Genomic DNA, 27,464 nt, shown 5'->3' on the forward strand with positions numbered 1-27,464 from the left:
TCCCCCGGCGCACACGTACCCCCTCGGTCTTCATGTCCAGGATCTTTTCCACCTCAAACACATCCTCTCCGTCCTCCTCGCTGTCTCCAACTGCCTCCGCTCCTTTCGTGGCTGCGTCCTTCTCTTCGCCCACTGCTCCAACACCTTCTCCTTCGACTTCAGGAGACTCACCGTTGCTGTCGGCACCTGAAACAGGAACTGCACTCATGCTCGCTCCCTCGGCAACGGCCGCCGCCGCCACCGCAGCCATAACAGGAGCCCAGCAAACCGCCGAGGAAGAGCTGCTGCGACACACACCCCAGCAGTTCTTCGCGCTCCGCACTTGGCCCTAATCCTCTCTGGCAGCGTGACGCTGCGAGGGAAACCAGCCAATGGCGGACTCGGGACCCTGGAGCGACACACACTGAAACCAATCACATCGAGGCGGGCGCGCTGGAGCCCCGCGGAGCCTACGGGAAGCGGGTGGGCGGGCCGAGGGGGGCGCCCCGGCGGAAGGGCGGGGCTGGTGGGGCCGTGAGAGAGGGTCGGTAGGTAGGCTCTGGAGGGGAGAGGAAGGGGTGTTTGGGAGCCCCTAGGGGGTGGGGCAGGAACGGAGGGGGGCGGGGAGGGGCTTGTCAGGGCGCGAGGGAGAAAGGAGTGAGGCTGACATGGAGCCTCGGAGAGGTTGGGGCTCCAGCGCTGAGTGGGGAACAGGCGGCGGAGGCGGGCTCGGGAGCTTCCCGTGTTGGGAAGGGGCGGCCGGGGAACACCAGAGCGCGAGAGTCTGACTGGAAGAGAAGCTCAAGCGCCTGAGGGGGCCGAACGCTGCGCGGGGTCTTTTCTCTCTTCCAGTTGCTCCTGACGGTGTCGACGGGGGGCTTTCTAGGAAAGCAGCCCCCACCTTCTGCCCAGACCTGAGCGGGCCAGAACGGAATGCCGGGCCATTCGTGCATGTGTAATTTTGACTCGTTTAACGCGTGTGAACGATACAAACGTAACTCAGAGTGCTATTATATCTTAGTATTGTTTAAAGTTAGGGAAAAACTTTTTTAAGTAACAAGCCCAAAACAATTATTTTCCAAGTTCTTGGGATATTTTTTTCCCCATTGAAAATACCAGAGGACGCGATTAAAGTATTTTGTCCAGTAGTGACAAAGATAGGTCACCCAAAGTTGCTAGGATAATCCACTTAAGGATAAAATATTTTTCTCTTTGAATTGCAAATAAAGTCTTTATGGTAGTGAACTTTTAATTTTTTTAAAAGATTTTATTTATTTATTAGAGAGCGAGAGAGAGCATGAGTGGGGAGAGGGAGCCTGAGGCGGGGCTTGGTCCCAGGACTCTGGGAGCACGACCTGGGCCGAAGGCAGCAGCTTAGTCGACTGTGCCACCCAGGCGCCCCCAGAACTTTTAATTTTTTAAATTTCTTTTAAAGTTTTATTTATTTAAGTAATCTCTACACCCAACATGGGGCTCAAACTCACAAACTGAAGATCAAGAGTTGTAAGCTCTTCTCACTGAGCCAGCCAGACGCCCCAAAGAGCTTTTTATTTTTGTTTCTTTGAATGGTGGACTTAATTTATAAGATTAACTCTTTCAAATTAACTCTGAGGTTAACTAAAGAATCATCTATGATCCTTTAGATCCATTTGAATGATGTAGGAAAGATGTTAGGGTTCAAAGCCTATGGCCAAGAAAGAATTTTTGAGACATCTTTGGTGCAAAAAGGTGGTTTTATTAAAGCATGGGGACAGGACCTGTGGGGCTCTAGAGACCTGCGCTGGGGTCATTATATACTTTCAAGTTGGGAGGGAGTTGGGGATAGCACAAGTTTCTAAGGAATTTGGAAGCAGGGTTTCCGGGACCTTGAGGGGGCTAGCTATTGTTGGGAAATGTCATTTATTATGAGATCCTTCAGATGTGTATTGGTGGGTCATATGCTTGGGGGATGAGTGCCAACATATATCTTGCAGGGGTAGAGATGAAGTTTCCAAAGGAATTTTTGTATGTTAAAGTAGACTTACAGGATCCTGGAGGGTCAGGCTAAGGTTGCCTTTTGCCCTTAGGAAAGTATCAACATCAAGGCAGGTGAGTCCCTAAAGGAATGTCACTCTGCCTGTTTCAAGGACTTGTCAGTCAATGGGCTGTAAGTAGTAGGAAATTTAATAATTTTTCTTCTGCCTTTGTTTCCCACATCATGAAGAGGCTCATCAGATCTTAAGTGGGCTCATTGATTTATTATTTATTTAGCTTACTAAATGCATCCTGTGCATGACTATACTAAGCATTACAAAGAGCATATACAAAGAGCAATAGAGCATGGTATTAAAATTCAGCTGACTAAATTTGAAGATCTTACTGGTTTTATTCAACAATTGGGGCAGCATCCCATCTAGCAAATAGAAAGGAGCTCCAAAGAAATGCAGAAAAGGACAGGCTTTTCATGACAGAAAGGGGGAGGGCAAAGAAGTCATAAACAAAAGAAAGGATTATTTCAGGCAAATTCACTGTCCTTTGGGGGAATGCTGGGGTCTATCAAGAGGATTACCTCACCAGTACTGCCAGGAAATTCCAGACTACTGGTGAAGATTATATTCCTAGAAGAGCCTGAAACTGCAATTCGGTTGGGTATCAAGTCTTGGTTTGCTGATGTGGGGGTTGACACAGATAACTCCATTTTGGGCCCGTTGTCTCTTTCTTAACAGTCTCTCTGCCCTGCACAGACTCTTAGTCTATAAAGGAAGACACAAAACAATTCTAGTAATTAGATATCTTTTTAAAGTAAATTTTTAAAAATACTATAATCAAATAGTATTAGTTATGGGGAAAGCTCATTTTTTTTTCAGAAGAATTTCAGTTAACAAGCATAGAAGAAAACAGAGAATCACAATATTTCGTGAAATGATTCAGGCAACTGTTAGGTGAGAGATTGATGAGGAACTGGCTGCCAAAGTATCTCTTCAGACTATTTGTTGGTTGTAGGAGAAACAGAACTTCACATTGGAAAATGCACTGATCAATGTTAGCATTACTAAAAGTAGAACAACTTGGGCGCCTGGGTGGCTCAGTTGGTTAAGCGACTGCCTTCGGCTCAGGTCATGATCCTGGAGTCCCTGGATCAAGTCCCGCATCGGGTTCCCTGCTAGGCGGGGAGTCTGCTTCTCCCTCTGACCCTCCCCCCTCTCATGTGCTCGCTCGCTCTCATTTTCTCTCTCTCAAATAAATAAATAAAATCTTTAAAAAAATAAAAGTAGAACAACCAAACTATATGGCTCCTATTGATAAAAATACTGATCCTTAATCTATTCAGGGCCTTAGATCGAATATCCAGTTTACAAGAAATATGGGGAAAGAAAAAATGGAAACAATCGGACAAATCCAGAATGTGGGACATACTATAGGACAATTGACCTTGTTTCTTTAACAAGTCAATAGCAAAAGAAGAGGGAAGAAAAGATGGTTCTAAATTTATAAAAACTTGGCAAAATATTTTAAATGTGGAATTTATGTTCATTATACTATTTTCTCTACTTTTATGTATTTTTGAGATAAAAAATTTAAGTATATGTTCACTGTAAAAATTTTTACAGTGAATATATAAGATAGAAATAATATAAGATATAGAATATAAGAATATAAGATAGAAATAAAGTTCCTGTTCCTCAAAGGTAACCAGTTTGGAATATGACATGACAGACTTTTATCTCATACATGTATAAACACCCATTTATATAATTTTTAAATGAGCTTTATTCCACATTGTTCTGCAACTGTAATATATATATACATATATATATACACACACATATATATGCATATATAACATATGCATGTGTGTGTGTGTCCATATTTTGGCAAGATAAATTTCTAGAAGTGGAATTCCTATTAGTGAAATTTATAGGTCAAGGAGGGTAGTGATTTAAATTTGGATAAATACTGCAAAACTTTTTTACTTGTATATGTTTCCAGTAACAACATAAGGAAGTCTGTTTACCTTCACACACTCTGCTACTAGGTATTATCAATCTTTTATCCCATAATCTGATAAAACAAGAAAAGAGTTATCTTGATGATTATGTCAAGCAAACAAGCAGACAAGGCCAAGGGCAAGGCCTGATTGATTTAGCCATAAAGACATAACAAGCCATTTTAGATTTAGATGGTTTATTGTATAAACAGCAAGAGGAAGAGTAGTCAAAGATGCCAGCTCCCCTTGGTCCTTGTCCCACACCCTAAGAGGAGCTAGATGATTGCAATGTGAGTTGTGGGACACATCACTGCTGAGGAGCTAATTCTAGATGCAGCTAGGAGGATTTTTAGTCTGAAGCTGTATTCTGAGCTTCATATCACCTCAGAACTGGGAGGTGATGAGAAGCAGTCTTATGTCTGCCTCTCAGGGAGATAGAGCGGTGGATGGGAGAGGGCCTCATGGTAGCTCCTCACAAGTTTCCCATCCTTTGAGTATCACAAAACATTCTGCCAAGACATAGCTATGGTTCAAGTCCAGGAATTAGGAAGGGTCACACATCAGGATAATGGAAGTCACTCAAGATGAAGGCAGGACTGGCAGTAGAAAGGGAAATCCTGAACCTTATGTGAATGAGGGTAGGTACTGGGCATTTGGCAAGTCACAGCAATAAGGACAGGTTGGAGGATAGCCAAAAGACTGAATCTCAAAGAAACATGATATGATGAGCACTGGGTGTTATATACAACTAATGAATCATTGAACACTACATCAAAAACTAATGATGTACTATATGTTGGCTAATTGAATTTAAATTAAAAAGACAAGAAAACAAAAACAAACCAGGGTTTTTACATAAAGGTAGAGAGGTAATGGCCTGGAAGTGATAGTGTGGAGGAAGGTGGACAGTGACCTTACAACTTTCATAAAAAATAACTCAAAATGGATCATACACCAAAATGTAAAATGCAAAATTCATAAAACTTCTGTAAGATAACATAGGAGGAAATCTAGATGACTTCAGGATTTTATTTAATTAATTTATTTTATTTTATTTTTTTTTAAAGATTTTATTTATTTGACAGAGAGACACAGCGAGAGAGGGAACACAAGCAGGGGGAGTGGGAGAGGGAGAAGCACGCTTCCCGGCGGAGCAGGGAGCCTGATGCGGGGCTCGATCCCAGGACTCTGGGATCATGACCTGAGCCAAAGGCAGACGCTTAATGACTGAGCCATCCAGGCGCCCCTTTGACTTCAGGATTTTAGAGGCAACACCAAAGGCAAGATCCATGAAAGAATTGCTTGGGATACCTAGTTTCTCTAAGTGACAAAAAGATGTATCAAGGGATCTATAGACTAGGAACCACATGCATATTGAGGGCAAAGGTCTGGATACTCAGGGCCCTGGAAACAGGAATGCATGCCAGGAACACTGACATCAGCCAAAGACCTTGTTTCTCCCCAGCTTACTAAGTCCAGCTGGGCCAGTTCTCTACTAGAGTCCTTAAAGGGGAGAAGGGAATGAGGCTCCAGGACTAGCCAGATGTGTCTCTTATCACCTTAAAATATTTAAACACAAATCTGTAATATTGTAATATTTTGTTATCACTTGTTAGTTCATTAAAATAATCAATTGTGTTTCTCATTATTTTAAAGTAAGTACTACATTGAATAAAATCATAATTAAATTTCATTATAGGTATCTATTGATATCTGATTATTTTATACATGGAAACATGACTAATGTTTAAAATACAACTTCAGATGATTAAGCTTTGACTGTAATTAAGAACTCTGTGAAGAGGAGATGTGGTGTTTATGGTTTGGATCCCCAATAGCTGTTTAGTGGCAGAGTCCCAATCTTGACCCAATTCAAGCCGTTGGCAGATAGATGGATATTGTCCTTCAGTTCTTCTTACCCATTCACTCGCTTTCTTTATTTCTTCAAAAGTCCAGGGAATATTTCTAGATTAAAAATAAATGGTTCCATCAACTTCAGAATATAATTATATATGAAATATAATGCGATATCAAATCCTAGCACATCATATCAGACAAAATAATTCTGTCAAAAATTAAGATATGCAATAAAAGCAATTCTGTCTGACATTTTATGAAAGTTCTATCAGACTGACACGGTGCTTTTAACTTAATACATTTTATTTTATTTTATTTTTTTAAGATTTTATTTATTTATTTGACAGAGAGACACAGCGAGAGAGGGAACACAAGCAGGGGGAGTGGGAGAGGGAGAGGGAGAAGCAGGCTTCCCGCTGAGCAGAGAGCCTGATGTAGGGCTCTATCCCAGGACCCTGGGATCATGACCCAAGCCAAAGGCAGATGCCTAACAACTGAGCCACCCAGTCACCCTTACATTTTTAAATATACTATACCCATCACTTTCCAGCTTCCAAATGCTTCACAGACTTCCTTGCTGCCTCCGGGACAACTCAGCTTCCTCTAGCCTTTATATATATATATATATATATTTTTTTTTTTTTTGGTCATCCCCTTTCCATTCTTCTTGATCTAAATCCATCCATTCTTCAAGTAGAAACTCAATACTATTTTACAAACCAGGTTTCTATTTTTCTTTCCTTTTTACTGTACCAGGAATTCTCAATTTGATTAGTTAGAAAAATGCCTAAGACTCACCCATGAAACAGCCATATATTCTGTCACACAAATCAGGAACAACATACTACTAAACTGTGCATAACATAAAAACTTCAAGTTTGTGGGGCGCCTGGGTGGCTCAGTTGGTTAAGCAACTGCCTTCGGCTCAGGTCATGATCCTGGAGTCCAGGGATCAATTCTCACATCGGGCTTCCTGCTCAGCGGGAGTCTGCTTCTCCCTCTGATCTTCCTCCTCTCATGCTCTCTGTCTCCCATTCTCTCTCTCAGATAAATAAATAAAATCTTAAAATTAGAAAAAAAAACTTCAAGTTTGTGTGCATAAGATGATATCAAACAAGACTGTCAAATATTCAAAAGTCTACTCAAGACTCAAAAATTCTGAGATTTTTCACTAATGCTAGTTAGCTACTTCCTCATTTATCTTGTCACCTGCTAGAATTTATTAGCAAGCAAGTGGTAACATATACTAGAGTTTTAAAAAAACTCTATGGGGGGAACTAAAAATTTGGAAAATTCTCTCCATCTTCTTGATTTTTTTCCCTGTGAACTGGGAAAGGGTCATCATTATACTGTGGTGGCTAAGAGCTGAGTTCAAATCCTGACTGAAATCACACAATGTTGGCTGTGTGATATGGTGCAGTCTTCATTCAACACTGGAAGTCTCTGTTTCCTCAATTATGATAATAACATGAGCTCCTACGGCTTTGTTGTGGGGATTAGCAAAACACATGGATTTCACAGGCTTAAGAGTCCCTGGCACAGAGTAGGCAATCAATAGATATCAGATGAATATCATGATGACACAAACATACTAAATGGGAAGCATGTCCAAAGTGGTTAAAAGACCTGTTTCCCGGGGCACCTGGGTGGCTCAGTCGTTAAGCGTCTGCCTTCGGCTCAGGTCATGATCCCAGAGTCCTGGGATCAAGGCCCGCATCAGGCTCCCTGCTCAGCGGGAAGCCTGCTTCTCCCTCTCCCGCTGTCCCTGCTTGCGTTCCCTCTCTCGCTGTGTCTCTGTCAAATAAATAAACAAATAAAATCTAAAAAAAAAAAAGACATGTTTCCCAGTAATCATTAGTCTACTTATAGTTATGAACTATGGAAAGCAACAAAACTAATTTTAAATATTTTCACTAATTCCACTGGTTTTCCTTTAGCTGACCTCTGAATTTTGACTGACCATCCCACTAGTATGAAGGTTTTGTTCATATTCCTCCATACAATGTGCTACTGTATTAATGTTATATGCATCATGAAGCAGAAAAAGAAAAGTTATAAATTAAATATGCAATAAACAGGAAATAAAAATTACTTAAAAGTTCATTAAAGTGCCAACAAACCTTTTTGCTCTCATAATAACTGTCATATAATAAGAGCAATGTGATGGAATATACTTCATTATTTTTTAAAATCTTGGTATAATACTTTGTGATATTGCAATTCAAGAGTAGGTTCAAAGTTATTAATACTTGTTTTAATGGCTATCATAGTTGTGATGCCAGACAGGTCAAGAGGGAAGGCCTTATGCCCCTCGCCAAGAGGGTTCTTGGCTCTTCGAGAGAAAGAATTTAAGAGCAAGCCATGTAGAGAAAGGGACAAAGGCTTAGTAAGTATACAAGTAAGAAAGGAGCTACTTCACAGATAGAGTAGTGGCCTCTCTTCCCAGGGGAGGAAGAGGACCAACGCCCCCAACCCTTGCCTCTAACAAAGGGTTTTATGAGGGTTTTTTTGGTCTTTTTTTTAGCTAACCATATAAGGAGGGGCTTACTCTTTAACTTTGGGTTTAACATTTACATTGGGCAGTTAGTTTTTCCATTGTCTTAGAGTTGTAGAATTACCCACAGGAGCAATTTTAGGAATGTCCAGTCTTTATGACTTTTATTGCTGGAGGGCATGGGGTCTTGTGGTCTTCCATGAGTTGTAGCTTGTTACCTGCTGACTTTTAGGTTAAGGATCAGCCTAAAAATCAAAATGGCTTTACTTTGGTCAACTTGTTTCCTAAGCCTCTCTTCCCTCTGTCTCAGTTGAAAAAGATCTAAATAGAAGAAGTGCCTCTTTGGTTGTGCTTATTAAATCAAATATTAACTTGTCAGTCCTGTCTACTAGTTCTTTGAAGTATTTTTCTTGATATTCACTTAATAAATTTCCATCTTTCTCACCATGAGAAGGTGCTGCTTTTCTTAAAAATGGAAGTATAAATTAAGTACGGTAAAATGCTCAATTTGTTATTTTCTGAGTACCTATTTTGTGTTTGATGCTGTTGCGAATTGAGAATTTAATCAGTCTTTGTGAGAGGGTAAAAATAGGTCTGCTTATTTATTTTAATTTCATCTGTAAATATGTATCTCTAAGGGACAAGAACTTTTTCTTAAACATGACATTAAAATAGCTATAAATAATTCTTTAATATCACAAAATATCCAGGTAATGTTTAAAACAGGTCATGATCCCAGGGTCCTGGGATCGAGCTCTGCGGGTAGCCTGCTTCTCCCTCTCCCATTCCCCCTGCTTAATTTTCAATCTCTCTCTCTCTCCCTTTAATAAAATGCATTTTGTTCAAATCAGGATCCAAAGTAGGCCTAACATTGCCTTCGGGCCATGTGTCCTTTAATTTATAGCTTCCACTCCTCCCCTCTTTTTCCTTTTGCCATTTATTTCCTCACATTCCAGACACTGCTGATGGCAGTCCATGGTATAATTTAACATATTCAATCTCTTCTCTCTGGTATCTGGTCTTTATTATGCAAAATATTTACCTAGTTTCAAAGTCAAAAACGTAAAACAAAGTATATTAGGAGAAACCTAGCTTCTAACCTTGTCTCCTCTTCCTCCCCCTATAGATAATATTTTATTAGTTTTGCTAGTTTTCCCACTAATCTTGCCTTTTTGAAAAAATCACAAGCAAATTATATAGGTATGTATGTATATGTATATATATGTATATTGTGTGTATATGCACACACATAAGGGGTGACCATTTGTGTGGGGTATGGATGGAGTTTTGTAAGTAAAGAGGGTATTCACATGTGCCTCAAGGCCTCTTGTGGTGCCAGAGGTCAGCCCAAGGACTAGGAGCCAGGGCCCCAGAACAGGCTCTCTCTACATTGTCATATTATGGCATCAAACTTCAAGTGGGCACAGAATTCTAAATTTGAACTCAGTCTTCAAGAACTTGTATTTGTCAAGGCAGGACTTTAAAATGTGTTTTATTTAACAGTTTGTTAGTTTGATTTATAACATTTATTTATTTATTTATTTAAAGATTTTATTTATTTGACAGAGAGAGACACAGAGAGAGACACAGCGAGAGAGGGAACACAAGCAGGAGGAGTGCGAGAGGGAGAAGCAGGCTTCCCGCAGAGCAGGGAGCCTGATGTGGGGCTTGATCCCAGGACCCTGGGATCATGACCTGAGCCGAAGGCAGACGCTTAACGACTGAGCCACCCAGGCGCCCGGAAGTTTGGATTTTTAAGCAAAAAAAAAAAAAAAAATCTAACATGGATTTGGTGCTTGCCAAGTGTTCTTAAGTACTTTTTTTTTTTCTAGCAGTGCTGGGTGTGGTCTTCCTTACACCACATTTCCCTCACCCCACTGCAGGGCTGGGACTTAAGTACTTTTTATATATGAGCTCATTTAATCCTCAGAGCAAACCTATTAATCCTATTATATTTTCATCATCATCTTCATTTTATAGACAAGAGGTTAAACAACTTGCCCAGAGCTCTGTAACTCTATGCTAAACTGCTTCCATAGACTGTTGCCAACTTCAGAACTTCTAAAAATCCTGTGCAGGCCAACAAAGAAAACCTACCCACAGGCTGCCTTTTTCCCCCACAGTGTTCACTGTCTGACTAGATCTCCTGCACTTACCCGATACCACAGGAGAACAGCCTGGTGTGCCGGACATTTCTTTTCACAAGCTGCAATGTCAGGCTCTCATTCTGGAGGTGGCCATCAGATATAAGGAGAATGCTCCGTAAGCCTTGAGAAGGGTACAGTAGATTTAAATATCGGAGCGTTTTCCAGAAGTCTGTATTTCCCATGGTAGGTGTAGCAGACTGGAGGAAATGAAGTGAAAGGTTATTCATTCCTTTTGGGTAGAGTCACCATTACCTGTAATCATTTACTGAAGCATGTCTCAATGATGGTTTAGAGATATCATCACTGAAAAGATTTTTTTTTAATTACACATTTGTGGAACAACTATGCTTATATCCTGTTAGTTTATTTCACATCACACAGTAACTATAATGTTATCGGTTAACACCTATTTGATTTTTTTATGGTTTTCCTGGGTTTGCTGGCCTGGAATGAGATGGCAACTAGTCATTCTCAGCATGTGCCATTTTAAGAAAAAGAAAAAAAAGAAACAGAAGAAAACATTCCAACACTGTTAATGCCGGTTGTATTTAGGTGGCAGAACTGTGGGTGATTTTTTTTCTTTCTACCCTTCTTAATTTCTAATTTTTCTTTAATGAGTTTATATCGCTTTTATTAATAATAATGATAATAAAAGGGCCCCATTGACATACAAAAACTGAAGGTCTAGGGGTGTTCTATTAGTGGTCTTGGGGAGAATAAGTCCAGACAATACCATTAAAACTTGATAGGAAAAGACCCAAGAGATAAAGGAAGGTTCTTTTACTCACCATAATGAACTCTGCTGGTGTATTATTGCTTGTGATGTACTTAGGATATGAAAATAATTCCTTGTAACCTGTGTGATAAGATTGGCGTGAGGCGCAGCTATTAAATATTCACTTTATCGACCACTAACAATCATGTTTGATAGTTTAACATATAAAAAAAACACTTCACCACAGTATTCCTTTAAATAATTAGTGCATTGAAACTATGCACTTTACTGTGTAAAATGTTCTGAGTAAAATTACATGTGTACACCTTTGTTCTGTAGTGGATCGCTCATGCAAAGTAAGATGTGGGGTGTCACAGCAGCACAGACCGCCCGGCCACCGGAGGGACACATTCTCTTTCCAGGTGCTTGGTACCCCAGCCTTACTTGACCTCTACCTCCGACAGCAGCAGACCCTAGCTCCTTCATAAAAGGGCTCAGTCTTCTGCTGAATGGCACAGAAGAATCAATAGGACACGACTGTCCCCTCACTCTACTCCGTTCCTTCTCTCATTCCTAAAGTATCTTCTTCTGGTGGCTGAGATGTCCCCGGGCCCTCACCTGGAGGATGGTATTACTTTTCCTCTAAAAGGGCTGATCTGATGCTTCCTGAAACCTTATAGATTTTCTACTACTGTGCTGATTTCAGGTGTTCTGTCCATATCCTTGGGACCCTCATACATGTTAAACCAAGGGTCTTGCATTTGGTTCAGCTGGTGGTAACCTAGTAATATTTATACAGCACTTGCTCTATAACAGGCACTGTTTTAAATCCTTTACATGCACCAGCTCAGTCCTTACAACAACACTAGGAGGCTATGAGGTAGGAACTCTTACTCTTATATTACAGATGAGGAAAAGTTCAATTTGCCCAAGGTGACATCTAGAGCTAGTAAGTGGTAGAGCTGGAATCTGAGTCTAGGGACCTAGCTCGAGTGTTCTGGTTCTTGAACTCCATGCTATGCTACCTCTTACTCCACAGATGAGGTCAGGGTACGAAGAGCCATCAGCTCTACACTAATATGAAGGAGGAAGCACACTTTGGACTGGGGCCGAAGAGTGCTCACCTGTGCCAAACTTGACAATGTTGATCTTTTGCTTCCTATCCATCAAGGACAGAGCATATAAGGCAATTTGCTTGGCTTGCAAGAATGTTGCACCCTCCATGGAATTGGAGCAATCGAGACAAATAATCACTTCACTGTTCTCGGCTAGGTCAGAGAGATATCGAGATTGGGTTGAAAAACAAGCATGCAGGCCTAAAAAAAGAAAAAAGGTGCTGGGTTGATGTTTATCATAACTTAACCTGGTCTGGCTTGTTAATATTGGTATAGGCGTGCCTCTTCTGAGATACTGCTGGTTCAGTTCCAGACCACCACAGTAAAGCAGCTATTGCAAAAAAAGTGAGTTAAATAAATTTTTTGGATTCCCAGAACACATAAAAGTTATGTTTACACTATACTGTAGTCTATTACATGTGCGATAGCATTTTATCTAAAAAAATGTACATACCTCAATTAAAAAATGCCTTGCTGCTAAAAAATGCTAATCATCACCCGAGCTTTCAGTAAGTCATAATGTTTTTGCTGGTGAGGGGGGGGTCCCACCTTGAGGCTGACGGCTGCTGCCTGATCAGGGTGGTGGTTGCTGAAGGCTGGGGTGGCTGCGGCAGTTTCTTAAAATAAGACAACACTAAAGTTTGCCACATCAATTGACTCTTCCTTTCACAAACAATTTCTCTGTAGCGTGTGATGCTGTTTGATAGCGTTTCACCCACAGTAGAGCTTCTTTCAAAATTGAAGTCGTTCCTCTCAAACCCTGCTGTTGCTTTGTCAAGTAAGTCTATGTAACAGTCTTTAGAACCCTTTGCTGTTATTTCAACAGTCTTCAACAGAATTACCAAAATGTGACACAGAGACATGAGGTGAGAAAATGCCATTGGAAAAACGGCACCAAAGGACTTGCCACAGACTTTCAATTTGTAAAAAACATAGTACCTGTAAAGCATGATACAACATAGCACAATAAAACAAGTATGCTTATACTACTTTATGTGCCAAAAGACAACAAAATTTCAATCCAAAACCTACCCACACAATCTTTCTAAATGATGGACATGTAACTGGGCTAAAGTAACAGAGAATAAAGAGTGGCCCACTAAAAACTGATGAAACCCCCCTAGGCTCAGGCACATGCTTCTCTCTAGATCTCAGACTCTAATGGGAATGTGTCACTTGCCAGTGTGTTCCAGATATTGGCCTATAGTTTTCTTATAGTATCCTACAATTTGCCTGAATTTGTTTATTAGTTCTAACAGTTTTTTAGTGGAGTCTTTAGGGTTTTCTATATATGAGATCATGTTATCTGCAAACCGAGATGATTTCACTTTTTCCTTTCCATTTGCATGCCTTTCATTTCTTTTTCTTGCCTAATTGTTTTAGCTAGGACTTCCAGTACTACAGTGAATAGGAATGGTGAGAGTGGGCACTCTTACTTCTGATTTTAGAGAAAAAGCTCTATTTTTCACCATTGAGTATGATGTTAGCTGTGGGTTTGTCATATATGGCCTTTATTATGCTGAGGCATGTTCCCTTTCTACTCAGTTTGTTCAGAGCTTTCATCATGAAAGGGTGTTGAATTTTTCAAACAGTTCTTCTGCATCTATTGACAGGATATTTTATTTTATTTTTTCCTGATGTATACTTGACACACAATGTTATATTACTTTCCTGTGTACAGTACGGCAATTTGACAAGTTTATTTGTTATGCTGTGCTCACCACAAGTATAGCTACCATCTGTCACCACACGCTATTACAATAGAATTGACTATACTCTCTATGCTGTACCTTTTATTCCCATGGCTCATTCATTCCACAACTAGAAGCTTGTGTTTCTCTAGCATTCTTTCACTTTAAGAACTCCCTTTACCATTTCTCATAAGGCAGGACCAGTGGTGATGAATTCCCTTAGTTTTTGTTTGGGAATGTATCTCTCCTTCATTTCTGAAGGGCAGTTTTGCTGGGTTTATGCTATATTGTGATTTATAAGAAATACGTATTTGGTGTTTGCCCACTGTTCCTGGCTTACATCTCCCCAAACCCTTAGAATTTCCTAAGTGATGAGAGTGATAAAGGTGTCTTTTGTTATGTTAATGAGGCAAGTTTTGGATGCCGCCTAAGAAGGGGGGCTGGTTGCCAGGAGAATCAACCATGTGACCAGAGACTTAGAACTTTCAGTTCTGCCCCCAGACTTCTGGAAGGGGAGTGGGGCTGGAGACTGAATCAATTGCCAATGGCCAATGATTTTAATCAATCATGCTGGTGTAATGAAGTCACCATAAAAACCCAAAAGCATGGGCTTCGGAGAGCTTCCACATTGGGGAACACATGGAGATGTGGAAGAGTGATGTGCCTGAAGAGGGAATGGAAGCTCTGCACCCTTTCCTCCGACTTTGCCCTATGTATCTCTTCCATCTGGCTATGCCTGAGTTATATGCTTTTGTAATAAACTGGTTCTAGTAAGTAAAATGTTTCTCTGAGTTCTGTGAGCTGCTCTAGCAAGTTAATCAAAACTGAGGAAGGGATTGTGGGAATCTCTGATTTATAGCTAGTTGGTCAGAAGTAAGGTAACATCCTGGACTTACATGGTGGTATGTGGGGAAACCCCCCTCTTCCCCTTGGAATTGCGTCCAGGAACCCAAAAGAGTAGTATTCTTGGTTGGCAGTTTTTCCTTTCAGCACCTTGAATACATCATCCCACTCCCTCCTGACCTCATGGTTTCTGCAGAAAAGTCTGCTGATAGCCCTATGGGGGGTTCCCTTATATGTGATGAGCCATTCTTCTCTTGCTGCTTTCAAAATTCTCTCCTTGTCCTTGATTTTTAAAGTTTGGATTATAATGTGTTTTGGAGTAATCATCTTTCAACTGATCTTGCTTGGGGTCCTTTGAACTGCCTGCACCTGGATGTCCATCTTTCTCAAGATTTTGGAAAATTTTAGATATTCTTTCTTTCTTTTTTTTTTTTAAGATTTTATTTATTTATTTGACAGAGAGAGAGATAGTGAGAGAGGAAACTCAAGCAGGGGGAATGGGAGAAGGAGAAGCAGGCTCCCTGCCAAGCAGGGAGCCTGATGCGGGGCTCAATCCCAGGACCCTGGGATCATGACCCGAGCCAAAGGCAGATGCTTAACAACTAAGCCACCCAGGCACCCCTAGAAATTATTTCTTTAAATAATCTTTCTGCCCTTTTCTCTCCTTTCCTGGGATGCCTGTCATACAAATGTTCATTTGCTTGATGGTGCTCCATAATTCATGTAGGCTTTCTTCACTCTTTTTCATTCTTTTTCTTTTTGTTCCTCTAACTTCAAATGTCTGTCTTAATTCTTTCTTCTGCATGATCAAGTCAGTTGTTGAAGCTCTGTCTTGAATTTTTCAGTCTGTCATTGTATTCTTCAGCTCCAGACTTTGTTTGGTTCTGTTTTATGATTTGTATTTCTTTATTAAACTTCTCATTTTGTTCATGTGTTGTTCTCTTAATTTCATTTAGTTGTTTTTCCATGTTCTCTTATATTATATTGGGTTTCCTTAAGATGATTATTTTGAATTGTCAGGCAAATCATAGATCTCCATTTCTTTGGGGTCAGTTACAGGAGCTTTATTAGTTTCCTTTGGTGGTGTAATGTTTGCCTAATTCTTCATGATCCACATAAACCTTGCATTGGTATCTGTGCACCTGAAGGAGCAAACACAGACTAATTTTTACAGACTAGTGTGGCAGGCTCCCTGGCTGATGGGATTACCTCTGGAATCATAGTTGTGCAGGATTGAAGTCAATTTCAAGACTGTTGTTGGGTCTATGGTGTGGTCTGCAGTTGACATTCTTGTTACCAGGGGTCAGACAGGTGTGGATCATGTCTGGTCCCTGGGTGGCTGGGACTGCTTCAGTACCTTGTTCAGTAGGGTAGCCTGGGACAAGATGCCACTTCACAATCCACAGTTCCTCAGTCAGCAGACCTATTACCAGGTGTGTGGATGGGTGCAGCTTCCACTAGGTCCCTGAGAAGGCTCCTGCCTAGTTGATGGATGAGTCCCTGGGAGGGCAAGATTGACCCTGGACTACAGGTTGAGAGGAGCTGGAACTAAGCTGCAGAACTGTTTCAGGTTTCACAGCCACAACTGAGATCTGCAGACCTGGCTCTAAATGTGCAGATGATGATGTCTCCCATGAGGTCTCCGGGTAGGTTGAGTGGTCTCTGATCATGGCTGGAGGGGCTGAAGCAGAATATAGGACCCTTTCTGGAGCTCCCAAGGTGCAGACATGAGTATCCAACAGGTCCTATGCCAATGGGACTGCTCGTGGACTGCAGCTAGGAGGGGGCTAGAGCTGAGAATAGGGCCCTTTCAGAATCTTCAGGGTTGTAGATGGAAGTGTCTCCTGCTGGGTCCCTGGAATCACGGGTCTGCTTATAGACTATGACTGTTAGGAGGCTGGAGCCAAGTAGAGGGTGCTTTCAGGATATCTGGGGGCACAGATGGTGTCTGCAGCCAGGACCATGGTCAGCAAGTCAGCTGCCTGGGGATAAACCTGCCTTCTCAAAATGGTTCTCTTTAGTCTTGGGCTGCACTGGGGTTTCAAAATCTCCTAACTGGACCCCAAAATTCCCACACGGCACTTTGCCTGTGGATAGATGTCATATAATTGTTATTGGGGGAGGATACATGTAAAGGACATCTTGTTTGGCCATCTTGCTGATGTCACTCTCAATTTTTATTCTAATATGAAGAGATTCCTCATCATAGACACACAAATTGTCTTATGGCCATAAATAATTTTGTATCTACTTTTACAGTATTAATATTTTAAAACTATAAAAATATACAGACTAACCAGTGTAATGTCTGAAGGCATATTTTGGTTTTGGTGGGGATTAAGGTAGAAACTACAGTCATAGAGAAACATGCCACATGAGGGACTTGGTTGAAACCTCATAAGTTTGTCATGCCTGACTTCATAAGTATTTTTAGTTGTAAAATCTTGGGGTGGTGAGAGCTCATTTTGTAATGCTAGTTTTTCAGAACTATCAGTAATTTCCAAATTTAATTAATCTATTCTGAAATATTTTTTCAATAGTGTCTCCCATTTTTTTTTTTAAGATTTTATTTATTTGAGAGAGAGAGAATGAGAGACAGAGAGCACGAGAGGGAAGAGGGCAGAGGGAGAAGCAGACCCCCCGCTGAGCAGGGAGCCCGATGCGGGACTCGATCCCGGGACTCCAGGATCATGACCTGAGCCGAAGGCAGTCGCTTAACCAACTGAGCCACCCAGGCGCCCAGTGTCTCCCATTTTTAAGTAAGAAGAACTATACCTCACTTTCTTTTTCTGGATGTCTTTCAACCCACATTCTTGGGGGATATGCGTCAGACAAACCAACGTGAAGAGAGAATCCATCACTGTCTAAGGAGCTATCTTCCATGGTGCTAATTACAGCTTTGCAGTCTGTGCGCTACAAAACAAACAACAATGACAACATAGTAAATAATGGAATAATGCCATATGATCGATTTGCAGTTACCTGTCAGTGGCAAACCCTTGCATAATTTATCTAACTCCATCAAGAATCAACAAGGTAGTAATAAATTCAAAATTATGAAATTTTTAGAAGTCATGACCATTATCATATCAGTTACCCTCCTGAAATGCTAAGGTTGATGTACACAGACCAATTGAGAAGTCTGGGACAGTTTCAAATCCTGGATCCAAAGATTATAGATCTATGTATTCAGGTAGAACTATCTGGATATAGCAGTAAGTACACTAGAACTTAGTGTAGTAAAAATAGTAAAATAGTAAAAATAGAAAATAGTAAAAATAGAAAATTCAATAGAAATCTTATAATTATGCCTTATTTTTAAATTAAGTTTTCATAAATATAAAATAACTTTTGAAAATGTGGATGATAAGCTTTAAAACAATAAAGGCAATATGATAGATTGTAAAATGGCCATAAAGTCTTTCCATCCCTGTGTGCTTGCCCCTTTTGCAATGTGACTTTGCATCTCTTCCCGTCAGGAGGTAGCACCTATTTCTCTGCCCTTGAACCCAAAGTTGGCCAATGTGACTTGCTTTGGTCAATCGGATATTGGCAGATGTGATGCAAGAGGCTTGGAAAACGTTGGTGCAATGGGGCTTGCCTTCCTCTGTTGCTACTGAGAACTTTTCCACTAACTATATGAATGAACCTGAGCTAACCTGCTGGATGAAGAGAGACATGGTTATCACACCAACTGACACCAGGCCAACTGCCAGGTATTAGAATAAGCCCATTCTAGACCATCCTGTCCCAGTCAAGCCAGTGCAGGCCATTAGAACTGCCCAGCCAATTCACAAAACTGTGTGAAATAACAAATGTTGTTGTTTTAAACCATAAGGTTTCAAGATTATTTGTTACACAGCAGAAGCTATCTGATGCAGAGGGTCTCCTGTTCAGGATGGACTAAATGTATGTGTTTACCTCCATTCCTAGCAAAATCCTAAAATTCTCTACCATAAAAAGGAACCAATTAAAGGGTATAAGCCCATAAAGATATTGAGAATAGGATCAAAGACAACAGCAGTTGAGAGATGTCAACAAATTTTAAAAAGATGGAAAGTTGATAGAGGCATGACAAGTGACTCAGCTGGAGTGGAGGAAGCTACTACCTGGGTCTGGTGGGGGACTACAGCAACCCAGTAAGGCTCATACCCTGGGGGTACTGCAGAACATAGTGGTTGACTTAAGGCAGGCCCCGTCTCTGCCAAAGTAGCCAAGCAGCTAGCACCAACAGTTAGCACCCTGTTCTCTCATTAAAGGAAACTAAAGATTCATTTCTTAGAGAAATTCAAGCAAATAGCATCCACACTGGGGAATCTGAGGCATAAAAAAGCATAGGAATATAGGGCTGCAAACTGGGGAATGAAGTCAAAGGTGGCATCCTAACGTGTGGGCCTCTCAATCACTCTCCCCAGTCATACTTTATGAATAACTAGAGGTGTTCTGAATGACCACAGAAGGGCTAAACCACCACCATGAGACTCACCACCAAACAGCCAGCCAGCTGCCTGGGCCTCTAGGGCAGGGTCTTTGGTCCACTCGCTTCACCCACCTCAGAGCATCTAACTAGCTTTCTTGTGTTTCAGTTAGAGATGAACACAGAGAGGTCACCCAGGCATTTGAGGAAAAGCCTCTAACACAAAATATAGAGACTGAAAAAAGAAAAAGCCAGAAGAAGAAAAAAGGAACTCAAAGAAAAAAGGCAGAACACAGGGAAGAGAAGAAAAAATATATCATGTTTTCAGAGAGACAAGAAAGAGAAGATAATGCACCCATGAAACACACAAAGATGCTATAAAAAAGGAATACTTACAGAACAAAAAAGAGTTTTTACAAATTAAAAAATGAGAACTAAAACACAAATTTCAGTAGAATGGAATTTAAAATTGAAAATATCACCCAGAAAGTAGAACAAGGAAACAATACAATGGTCAACAGGAGAGAAAAAGAGAGAAAACAAGAGGCTCAATCCAGGGGACACCTGATTGAAAGGCAATGCAAAAGATGAAGGAAAGAGGAACAATTTATTTTTAAAAAATATTAAAAAATTTCCCAGCACAATGAATGAATATTTTTTTTTTTAAGATTTTATTTATTTATTTGACAGAGAGAGACAAGCGACAGAGGGAATACAAGCAGGGGGAGTGGGAGAGGGAGAAGCAGGCCTTCTGCTGAGCAGGGAACCCAATGCAGGGCTCAATCCCAGGACCCCAAGATCATGACTCGAGCCGAAGGCAGACACTTAATGACTGAGCCACCCAGGCACCCCTAAATATCATATTCTTATGAAATTTCAGAATACCAGGGATAAAGAGATCTGAAATTCTTTTTTTTTTTTTTAAAGATTTTATTTATTTATTTGACAGAGAGAGACATAGTGAGAGAGGGAACACAAGCAGGAGGAGTGCGAGAGGGAGAAGCAGGCTTCCCGCAGAGCAGGGAGCCTGATGCGGAACTCGATCCCAGGACCCTGGGATCATGACCTGAGCCGAAGGCACCCCCTTAACGACTGAGCCACCCAGGCACCCCAAGAGATCTGAAATTCTTGAAGAATTTAAAACAAAACAAAACAAAACAGACTACATACAAAGAATGGGGGATAAGAATAGCAATTAACTTCTCAAAAGTAACACTGGAAGCTAGAAGATAATGTTTTTGATATTCTGAGGAAGATAACTTTCAACCCAGGATTAAACACCTCAGCAAATGATCAGCATTCACACATGGAATAAGGATAGCTCCAGACATTGCTGCCCACAAGCTCAGGAAATTAATGGAAGCTGTGCTCTGCCAAATGGAGGGGAAAAAAACAAGAAAAAGGATAAAGAGGAAAAGCCCTACAAAGGAAGATTATAAAGAAAGGCCCTGGGACAACAGCTGTCGTGTGGTAATGAAGCTGCACTGGAGTGGAGAGAGAGAAGGAAGGAAGGTCTCAGGGGAAAAACATTATCTGAATTATTGGGAGCATTCAACAGTGACCAATAGTATTCTAAAGAGTTTTAAGCTATGTCTGAGTGAGGTTAGTGGAGATATAAGAGAATTAAATTTTCATCTACCACAACGGGAAATCAAAAAATAATTTTGAATCACATGAATCAAGAACAAGCAGTAAAAAAACCCTGAGCATTTACAACTTTGGAGGCCACCAGAAAGGAGGTAAAATATTTAAAGTGGTTCACTGTCTCTAGAGGCTGGTCTGGATGAGGCAGGGCAGAACCAGGCTGCTGCTTCTTGTGAGAAGCCGTTGTTAGCATTATTTTCTTCTTCTTCTTTTTTAAGATTTTATTTTTTAAGTAATCTCTACACCGAATGTGGGGCTCAAACTCACAACCCCGAGGTCAAGAGTTGCATGTTCCACCAACTGAACCAGCCAGGCACCCCTGTTGTTAGCATTATTTTTTAACTTTTTAAACCACCTGCATGTATTGCCTTGACAAAATAAAACTAATGCTAAAATAAAAGCTCCTAAAAAATAAAACAAAGATTTGCTAACCTTTTGTCTCAGTTTATGTGTATCACTAGAAATGGATTCAATCTCATATGGTATCTCAATGGACATACTCAAAGAGAAGCTACCAAAAAAGAAGAAAAAGTTGTCTATGATCTTAAATATTAAACAAATACTTATTGTCATTTTATATAATTTTAAGTAAAATTTGAAACCATAAAACTAATGTCCACTGGATGTCTGAAGAGGTTTTATATTTTTGGTACTAACCTTTGTTTTGTTCCTATTTTCTTTATATAAATCTTCTCTACTGTATCCTGTTAAAAGAAAAATATATATGTATAACTAAGTATCTACTAAGTTTCACAATGAGAACTCTAAGCTGAATGTAATGTTACCAAGAGCACAATCTACAGGAGCAACAAGACAGCTGGTCTCACTTCTGAGTAGTGAGACACAGAACATTTGCTCATGGAATGACAGTTAACTTCTAAAATGTAACTGATATCAGGGATAATTTATGACCAATTTAACAGAGGTTTTGAACTATATTTCTATATGTGGGTATACACATACACATATACATCATACCTCTATATGCATATACACACACACAATTTATATAAGTATGTACAAAAGGGAAACAAAGCGTTAACCAGTAGCTTTGGGCTACTATCTCTGGCAATGGAATTAAGGATTGTTTAAATTTTCCTCTTTGATTTATTTGCACTCTTTATGCTTATCTAAATTCTTCATAATGAACATGTAATACAGACACAAAAATTTTTTAAGTGACTGAACAGAATAAAAATATTACACCTATTGAGCCTAACTGTGTCTTTATTCTTTTCATTTTACAAACATTACATGTATCTAAACGCAGAAATGTCAGTAAAATTGACTTCATGCCAGAAAGATTAGATTTTTTTCATGTATTATTATTATTTTCTTTTTTAGAGAGGGAGAGAGACAGAAGTGGGAGAGGAGGGGAAGAGGGAGAGAGAGAATCTTAAGCAGGCTCCACGCCCAGCATGGAGCCCAACTCAGGGTTTGATCTCACAACCCTGAGAACATGGACCTGGGCCGAAATCAAGAGTCAGATGCTTAACCAATGGGCCACCCAGGTGCCCCTGGAAAGATTAGATTATTTTAGATATTTTTAAATTCCCTATCAATAAACCACTAAAAAAAAACTTCTTTAAATCTTTCTAAGCATACAAACCTGAATGTTTTCATTCAAAACTTTGTCCTGTTGCCAGGGTGCCACGGTGGCGGGCATGAAGAAGACAGCCCTGCTGCCTTGGATGCTGAGTTCCGTGATGTAGGTAATTTTGATAAGGACCTTAGCCTTAGGGGGTAGATTTCCAACACTAACAGTAAAAACATCCTGAAACAGAAACACATTACTCAACTTTCTACTCAAAAGTGCATCCATTCTATGCTAGTTAATCCCTATTACATGAGCCACTTAAATTACAGTCTGCCAGACTCTTCCTCATAAAATGAGCATAGAATCTACAAGACAAATGGGCATTGGCAGCGCTAAAGGAGAACACTGCTTCCGGTCCCCAGGGGTAGGGCTGGCGTGACATCTACAGGGGGCAGAAGGAAAGGAGGCCCTTTGGGAGCAGGACCTTGCCCTGACTGGGGAGCGTCACCTCTGTCCCCTACACCAGAGGCCCTGCCTGCAGGACTCTGCTGCACAGACAGCCTCCATATAGCCCCTTCTTGAAGAACCTGTAGCCTCTCTGACCTCCACAGCACTTGGCGGCAATCCTCTCAGCAGCCGTAGAGCTAGAGCAGTTTTCACTAACCTGGGCCTCACTTTATCCCTTTATCCTGTAGTTTATTCATCATTTTATTGTATTTTATTTTATTTTATTTTATTTTTTAAAGATTTTATTTATTTTTTTGACAGAGAGAGACATAGCAAGAGCAGGAACACAAGCAGGGGGAGTGGGAGAGGGAGAAGCAGGCTTCCCGCTGAGCAGGGAGCCCGATGTGGGGCTCAATCCCAGGACCCTGGGATCATGACCTGAGCCGAAGGCAGACGCTTAACGACTGAGCCACCCAGGTGCCCCATCATTTTATTTTTTAGGAAATGTATTTCATTTTATTTTAAAGGGGTATTATAATCACTGCATACGAAGATAAGCTCATGACTGGCTAGGGCAGAAAAAAGGGAGGCTAGATCTATTTTTTCTGATACCTACACAGAGAAACTCTTAACACCCCAAGCATATCTTCCAGTCCACTTGGCTGCACTGCCATGAAACTTACTATGTTTAGGAGCATATAATACTAATGATTAATATAAATTTTAGGGGTAAATGATTACTTTTGATATCAAGGATATCCATTTGCCAGGATATCCATTTGCAAGAATATCCAATAAAGAAATGGATTCCAGTGAAGGGATAAACAATGAAGAGATGATTATTTGAACAGTTCATAGTGCTTGTCCTTAAAAGAAGTGCATAAAAGCCTGGGTCTCATTTGAGAGACTGCCACATAATAGTGTGGGGTTTCTGTGTAGGGTATAGATGCAAGATGTCACTGCTGTTACAAGCCGGATAATCTACAAAACTGTAACTTGTCTTGACCTGCCAGGAGGCTGAGTTTCAAGGCAGCCGAGTGAACTCAATTACAAAGAGTGACAAGCCCCTCTGAGGACGATGAGGCACTGGAACTGTGGGGATTCCCCTAAGGGCTCCCAGTAGGCTAGCATCTTGGTGCATATGGGGGGAACTCATGTAGGTGAGGAGCGTGAGGAGCACCATTCAGTGCAAGACACATTTCTTCCAATTTTGTCCTCCTTTCTGATATAATGAGTTTTGAAATCTTAGGTGTCCCTACATAATATTCAATCACAAATCATTTTCACCTCAGTCCCTTGGATGTCTAAAGCCACTTTGCTAGTCTTCTGATAGTTGGGAACATCATATATATAATATATATAGCATATGTACATTATATATATTATAAACGATAACATAATATGTAATACAGTAATATACATTATGTTTTATATATACACACGTATAATGTTGCCAAGTATAGAAGAATATCATTTTACATGTATATATATATGTATATATGTGTATGTGTGTGCATATATATATAAAATGTTCCCAACTATTAGCAAATAGAGAATATATAATTTATATATTAAACACATAACACATATGTAATAATACATAATATGTATATAATACATTATATAATTATATTATTAATATAATATATTTTAGAGTGAGGACATCATAGTCACTGGATGGCAAAATACATTCTGGGAGACCCAAAGGCTCTGGTTAGCAATGGTTCTGACCAGACTTTATCCATAGGTAATATCCTTTGTGAAGACTGTTTTCCTGTGGATCATTTTCCTAGGGAAATATATTAGCATCAAGGAGGAAATATGCCGACCATTTCATTTATGACAATAACCCCACACTGTTAAGCGTCAGCCTATTAAATGAACCCCAGGCTTTTATATATACACTTTCGCCAGGGGTAGCATTATTACCTGTTTAACAATGACCTCTTCCTTGCTTATTTCCATTCTGCAAATTGTTATCTTAGATGTCAAAAGCAATCATTTATCCTTTAACTCTATATTAATCTTGAGTAACTCCCCCCACCCAACATCAAATTTTCACGATGCTATGGCAATGTGCCATCCTCAGAGGTAATATCTGAAGCACGTGGCCCTGTCCTCAAAAACAACTAAATATCTACACTGGAGATAATGATTACAAACTGCATGCAATTTGGTATCTGCCAAAGGCATATTTAAAGCATCTTATATTTAAGAAAAGAAATCTAGTGGACATGATAGCTGTTCCTTCTTTCAAATTCTCCATATTTTATCCCTAGGAAAGCAATTAATCAGAAAGAAAAGAATCTGGACCTATCTCAGGACCCTGTAGAAATGTCTTCCTGGGATATGACTTGGTGAAAACTGGATAAATTGCTAGATAAGCTTAGTCCTAGGAAAAATGTATATACAGTGAACCCTTGAATGAAGGTGCTGACCCCTGTGCAGCCAAAAATCCATTTATAACTTTTGAGTCCCTAAAAATTTAACTAGTAATAGCCTACTATTGACCGAAAGCCTTACTGATAACATAAACCGTCAATTACCACACATTTTGTATGTTATATGTTATATACTAAAATCTTACAATGAAGTAAGCAGGAGAAAAGAAAACCATAAGGAAGACAAAATACATTTACAGTGCCATACTGTATTTAACGAAAAAAATCCGCCTACCAGTGTAGATCCAAAGTTCAAAACTGTGTTGCTCAAGGGCCAACTGTATATTACACTCTTTTATCAGAAGATGAAGATTATGTACCCCCAAATGTTTTCTTTTTGTTGTCACTTCTGGGAAACTCAGTTCCCAAGGACAGAAATAGGTCTTCTTATTTGTTTGGCAATACCGACACTGTTTCCTCCTACCTTTAGGTAAGTCAAACGGTTCTGACCAGCTGGACCTTCCCTTGCTAACAACAAGTTAAACTCTAGGCCTAAAATAGCAGAAATTATCCCAGCTTCTACTATGGACTTCATGTTTCAAGTCATATTCCAACTCTTTCTCCCTTCTGGTAAGTATGCTTGACTAATGGATAAATCAAGCCATTCGGGTGCATCCTGATCCATCAAGTACGCGCCATGGCCTTGACTGATGGCTTCTCGGTATTCATGGTGGGCTGCTTCCTTCTCTTTAACCTGGAAAAGATTATTTTTATACCAGTCATAATATGACTAATGATTTCAGACTTTAACAAGAAAAACTTCATCAATGTTTATTAAAACCTAGGCAGAACCAGAAAACTAAAAGCCTAAGGTGAATGGAAACTTACATAAAGTGATCATTAAAATATACCTATCTGGTAAGAATTTGAATCAGAAAAGGTCAACTAAAGTGAAATCTCTTTAATTAGTTGGGACCAAAATATTTCAGAGTCAACAGTGAAAAAAAAAAGTTTGATTGGGACTTTATGTTGAACAAAAATAATAAAGTTTATACTACATTTAACAAAATACGAGTTATTATTGCAACTGTGGGCTAATCCTTAGAATAAACAAAGACTGTATCACTTATTATTTCTTTTGGTACAACTTTTCTTAAAAAGTTAACAATGGCGACTGTCGCATCAATTTGACTGTTACAGCAGGATGCAGAGGATCAGTTTTTTGCAAAACTATATAAAGGCTTTACCAATTTTCCATTGTGCCTCTCTTAAAATTTTGATATTGAAATTGCTCTGTTTCGAAATGCTAGGCAAAGAATTTACAAGGCACTGACTGATGAACACTGGACAGGTAGGGACAGAAACCAATTAATCAGGGAGGGATGTTTAAATGGAAGCCAACTATGTTTAAATGCTTGGTTCTTCAAAGAGTATTTCTGTTTTATGATAAGGCTGCTATTCAACCTTATAGCTATGGGGACTCAGGTGAGGAAGATTTGGGTAAATGGGAAACTGACCTTGAATCCAAAGAGCAGTCACAGTGCATTTCCTCCCCTTACCTCTCCTACTATGTGCTTCCCATTGATGAACGCTTCAAAACCACACACAGCTGCTTTATCATCCAAAGGAAAAATATATCTTGCCTCAATGGGCACAGAACTTTGATTGGTGTATGTCTGAAAAACAGTGACCTGAAGAAGAAAAAAAAAATCCATATACTTTGATGAAACAATATGGAACAACATTTTCAGGAACAACTATTAATGAAAACTATTATGTATATTTTCTTTAAATTCCTTGAATTTTTATCATGTCTCTCAAATTCCCAACCCTGGCCTCAGGAGTTAGAGCATTCTATGATTGCAATGTAGAGTCCATGTCACATTATAAAGCGTACCAGCTGCAACTTTAGGTGATTCATACATCCTTGGCTGGAATAAAAGTCACTAGTATTACAATATTACAAACACTGGCTTAACAGAAGCAATGCAGCTTTCGTTAAGAAGACAAGATAGCCTCTTTATGTGTGGGTCTTGATCCCTCCTTGGTGTCACGTGGGCCCAGACATTACTCCAGAATAGTTCTTATATCTGGTCTGTTTTCAGGTCTTGACATTTCCCTCCTTTACCTCTCTGTACATAGCCCTCCACAGCTTTTTTCATCTATCCTCATCTCTTCCTGTCGACAACTCCTGAATCAACTCTTTTCCACTCCTACCTGCTGTCTCTAT

At 40.0% G+C, this 27,464-nt stretch overlaps 2 protein-coding genes across 3 annotated transcripts in view; both read right to left on the reverse strand.

Annotated features, from left to right (window-relative positions):
- Nucleotides 1-337, reverse strand: part of MPHOSPH8 (M-phase phosphoprotein 8) — a 53,063-nt gene extending 52,726 nt beyond the window's left edge. For both annotated transcript variants that reach the window (XM_054506270.2, XM_045869123.3), the window contains exon 1: nt 20-337. In XM_054506270.2, the coding sequence (XP_054362245.1) occupies nt 20-250 (231 nt within the window). In that variant the 5' untranslated portion in view covers nt 251-337. The remainder of the gene's footprint in view (nt 1-19) is intronic.
- Nucleotides 338-2,741: 2,404 nt separating this feature from the next.
- Nucleotides 2,742-27,464, reverse strand: part of PARP4 (poly(ADP-ribose) polymerase family member 4) — a 66,828-nt gene continuing 42,105 nt past the window's right edge. The window contains 11 exon segments of the mRNA XM_045869119.3: nt 2,742-5,911; nt 10,454-10,641; nt 11,233-11,300; nt 12,284-12,442; nt 12,445-12,475; nt 17,584-17,721; nt 21,302-21,380; nt 21,527-21,573; nt 22,479-22,644; nt 25,903-25,988; nt 26,794-26,925. Of these exon segments, the coding sequence (XP_045725075.1) occupies nt 5,707-5,911; nt 10,454-10,641; nt 11,233-11,300; nt 12,284-12,442; nt 12,445-12,475; nt 17,584-17,721; nt 21,302-21,380; nt 21,527-21,573; nt 22,479-22,644; nt 25,903-25,988; nt 26,794-26,925 (1,299 nt within the window). The 3' untranslated portion in view covers nt 2,742-5,706.

Source organism: Mirounga angustirostris, unplaced genomic scaffold, assembly GCF_029215605.1.
Source record: "Mirounga angustirostris isolate CCGP_5_RB_7025 unplaced genomic scaffold, mMirAng1.0.hap1 SCAF_3, whole genome shotgun sequence".
Taxonomy (NCBI): domain Eukaryota; kingdom Metazoa; phylum Chordata; class Mammalia; order Carnivora; family Phocidae; genus Mirounga; species Mirounga angustirostris.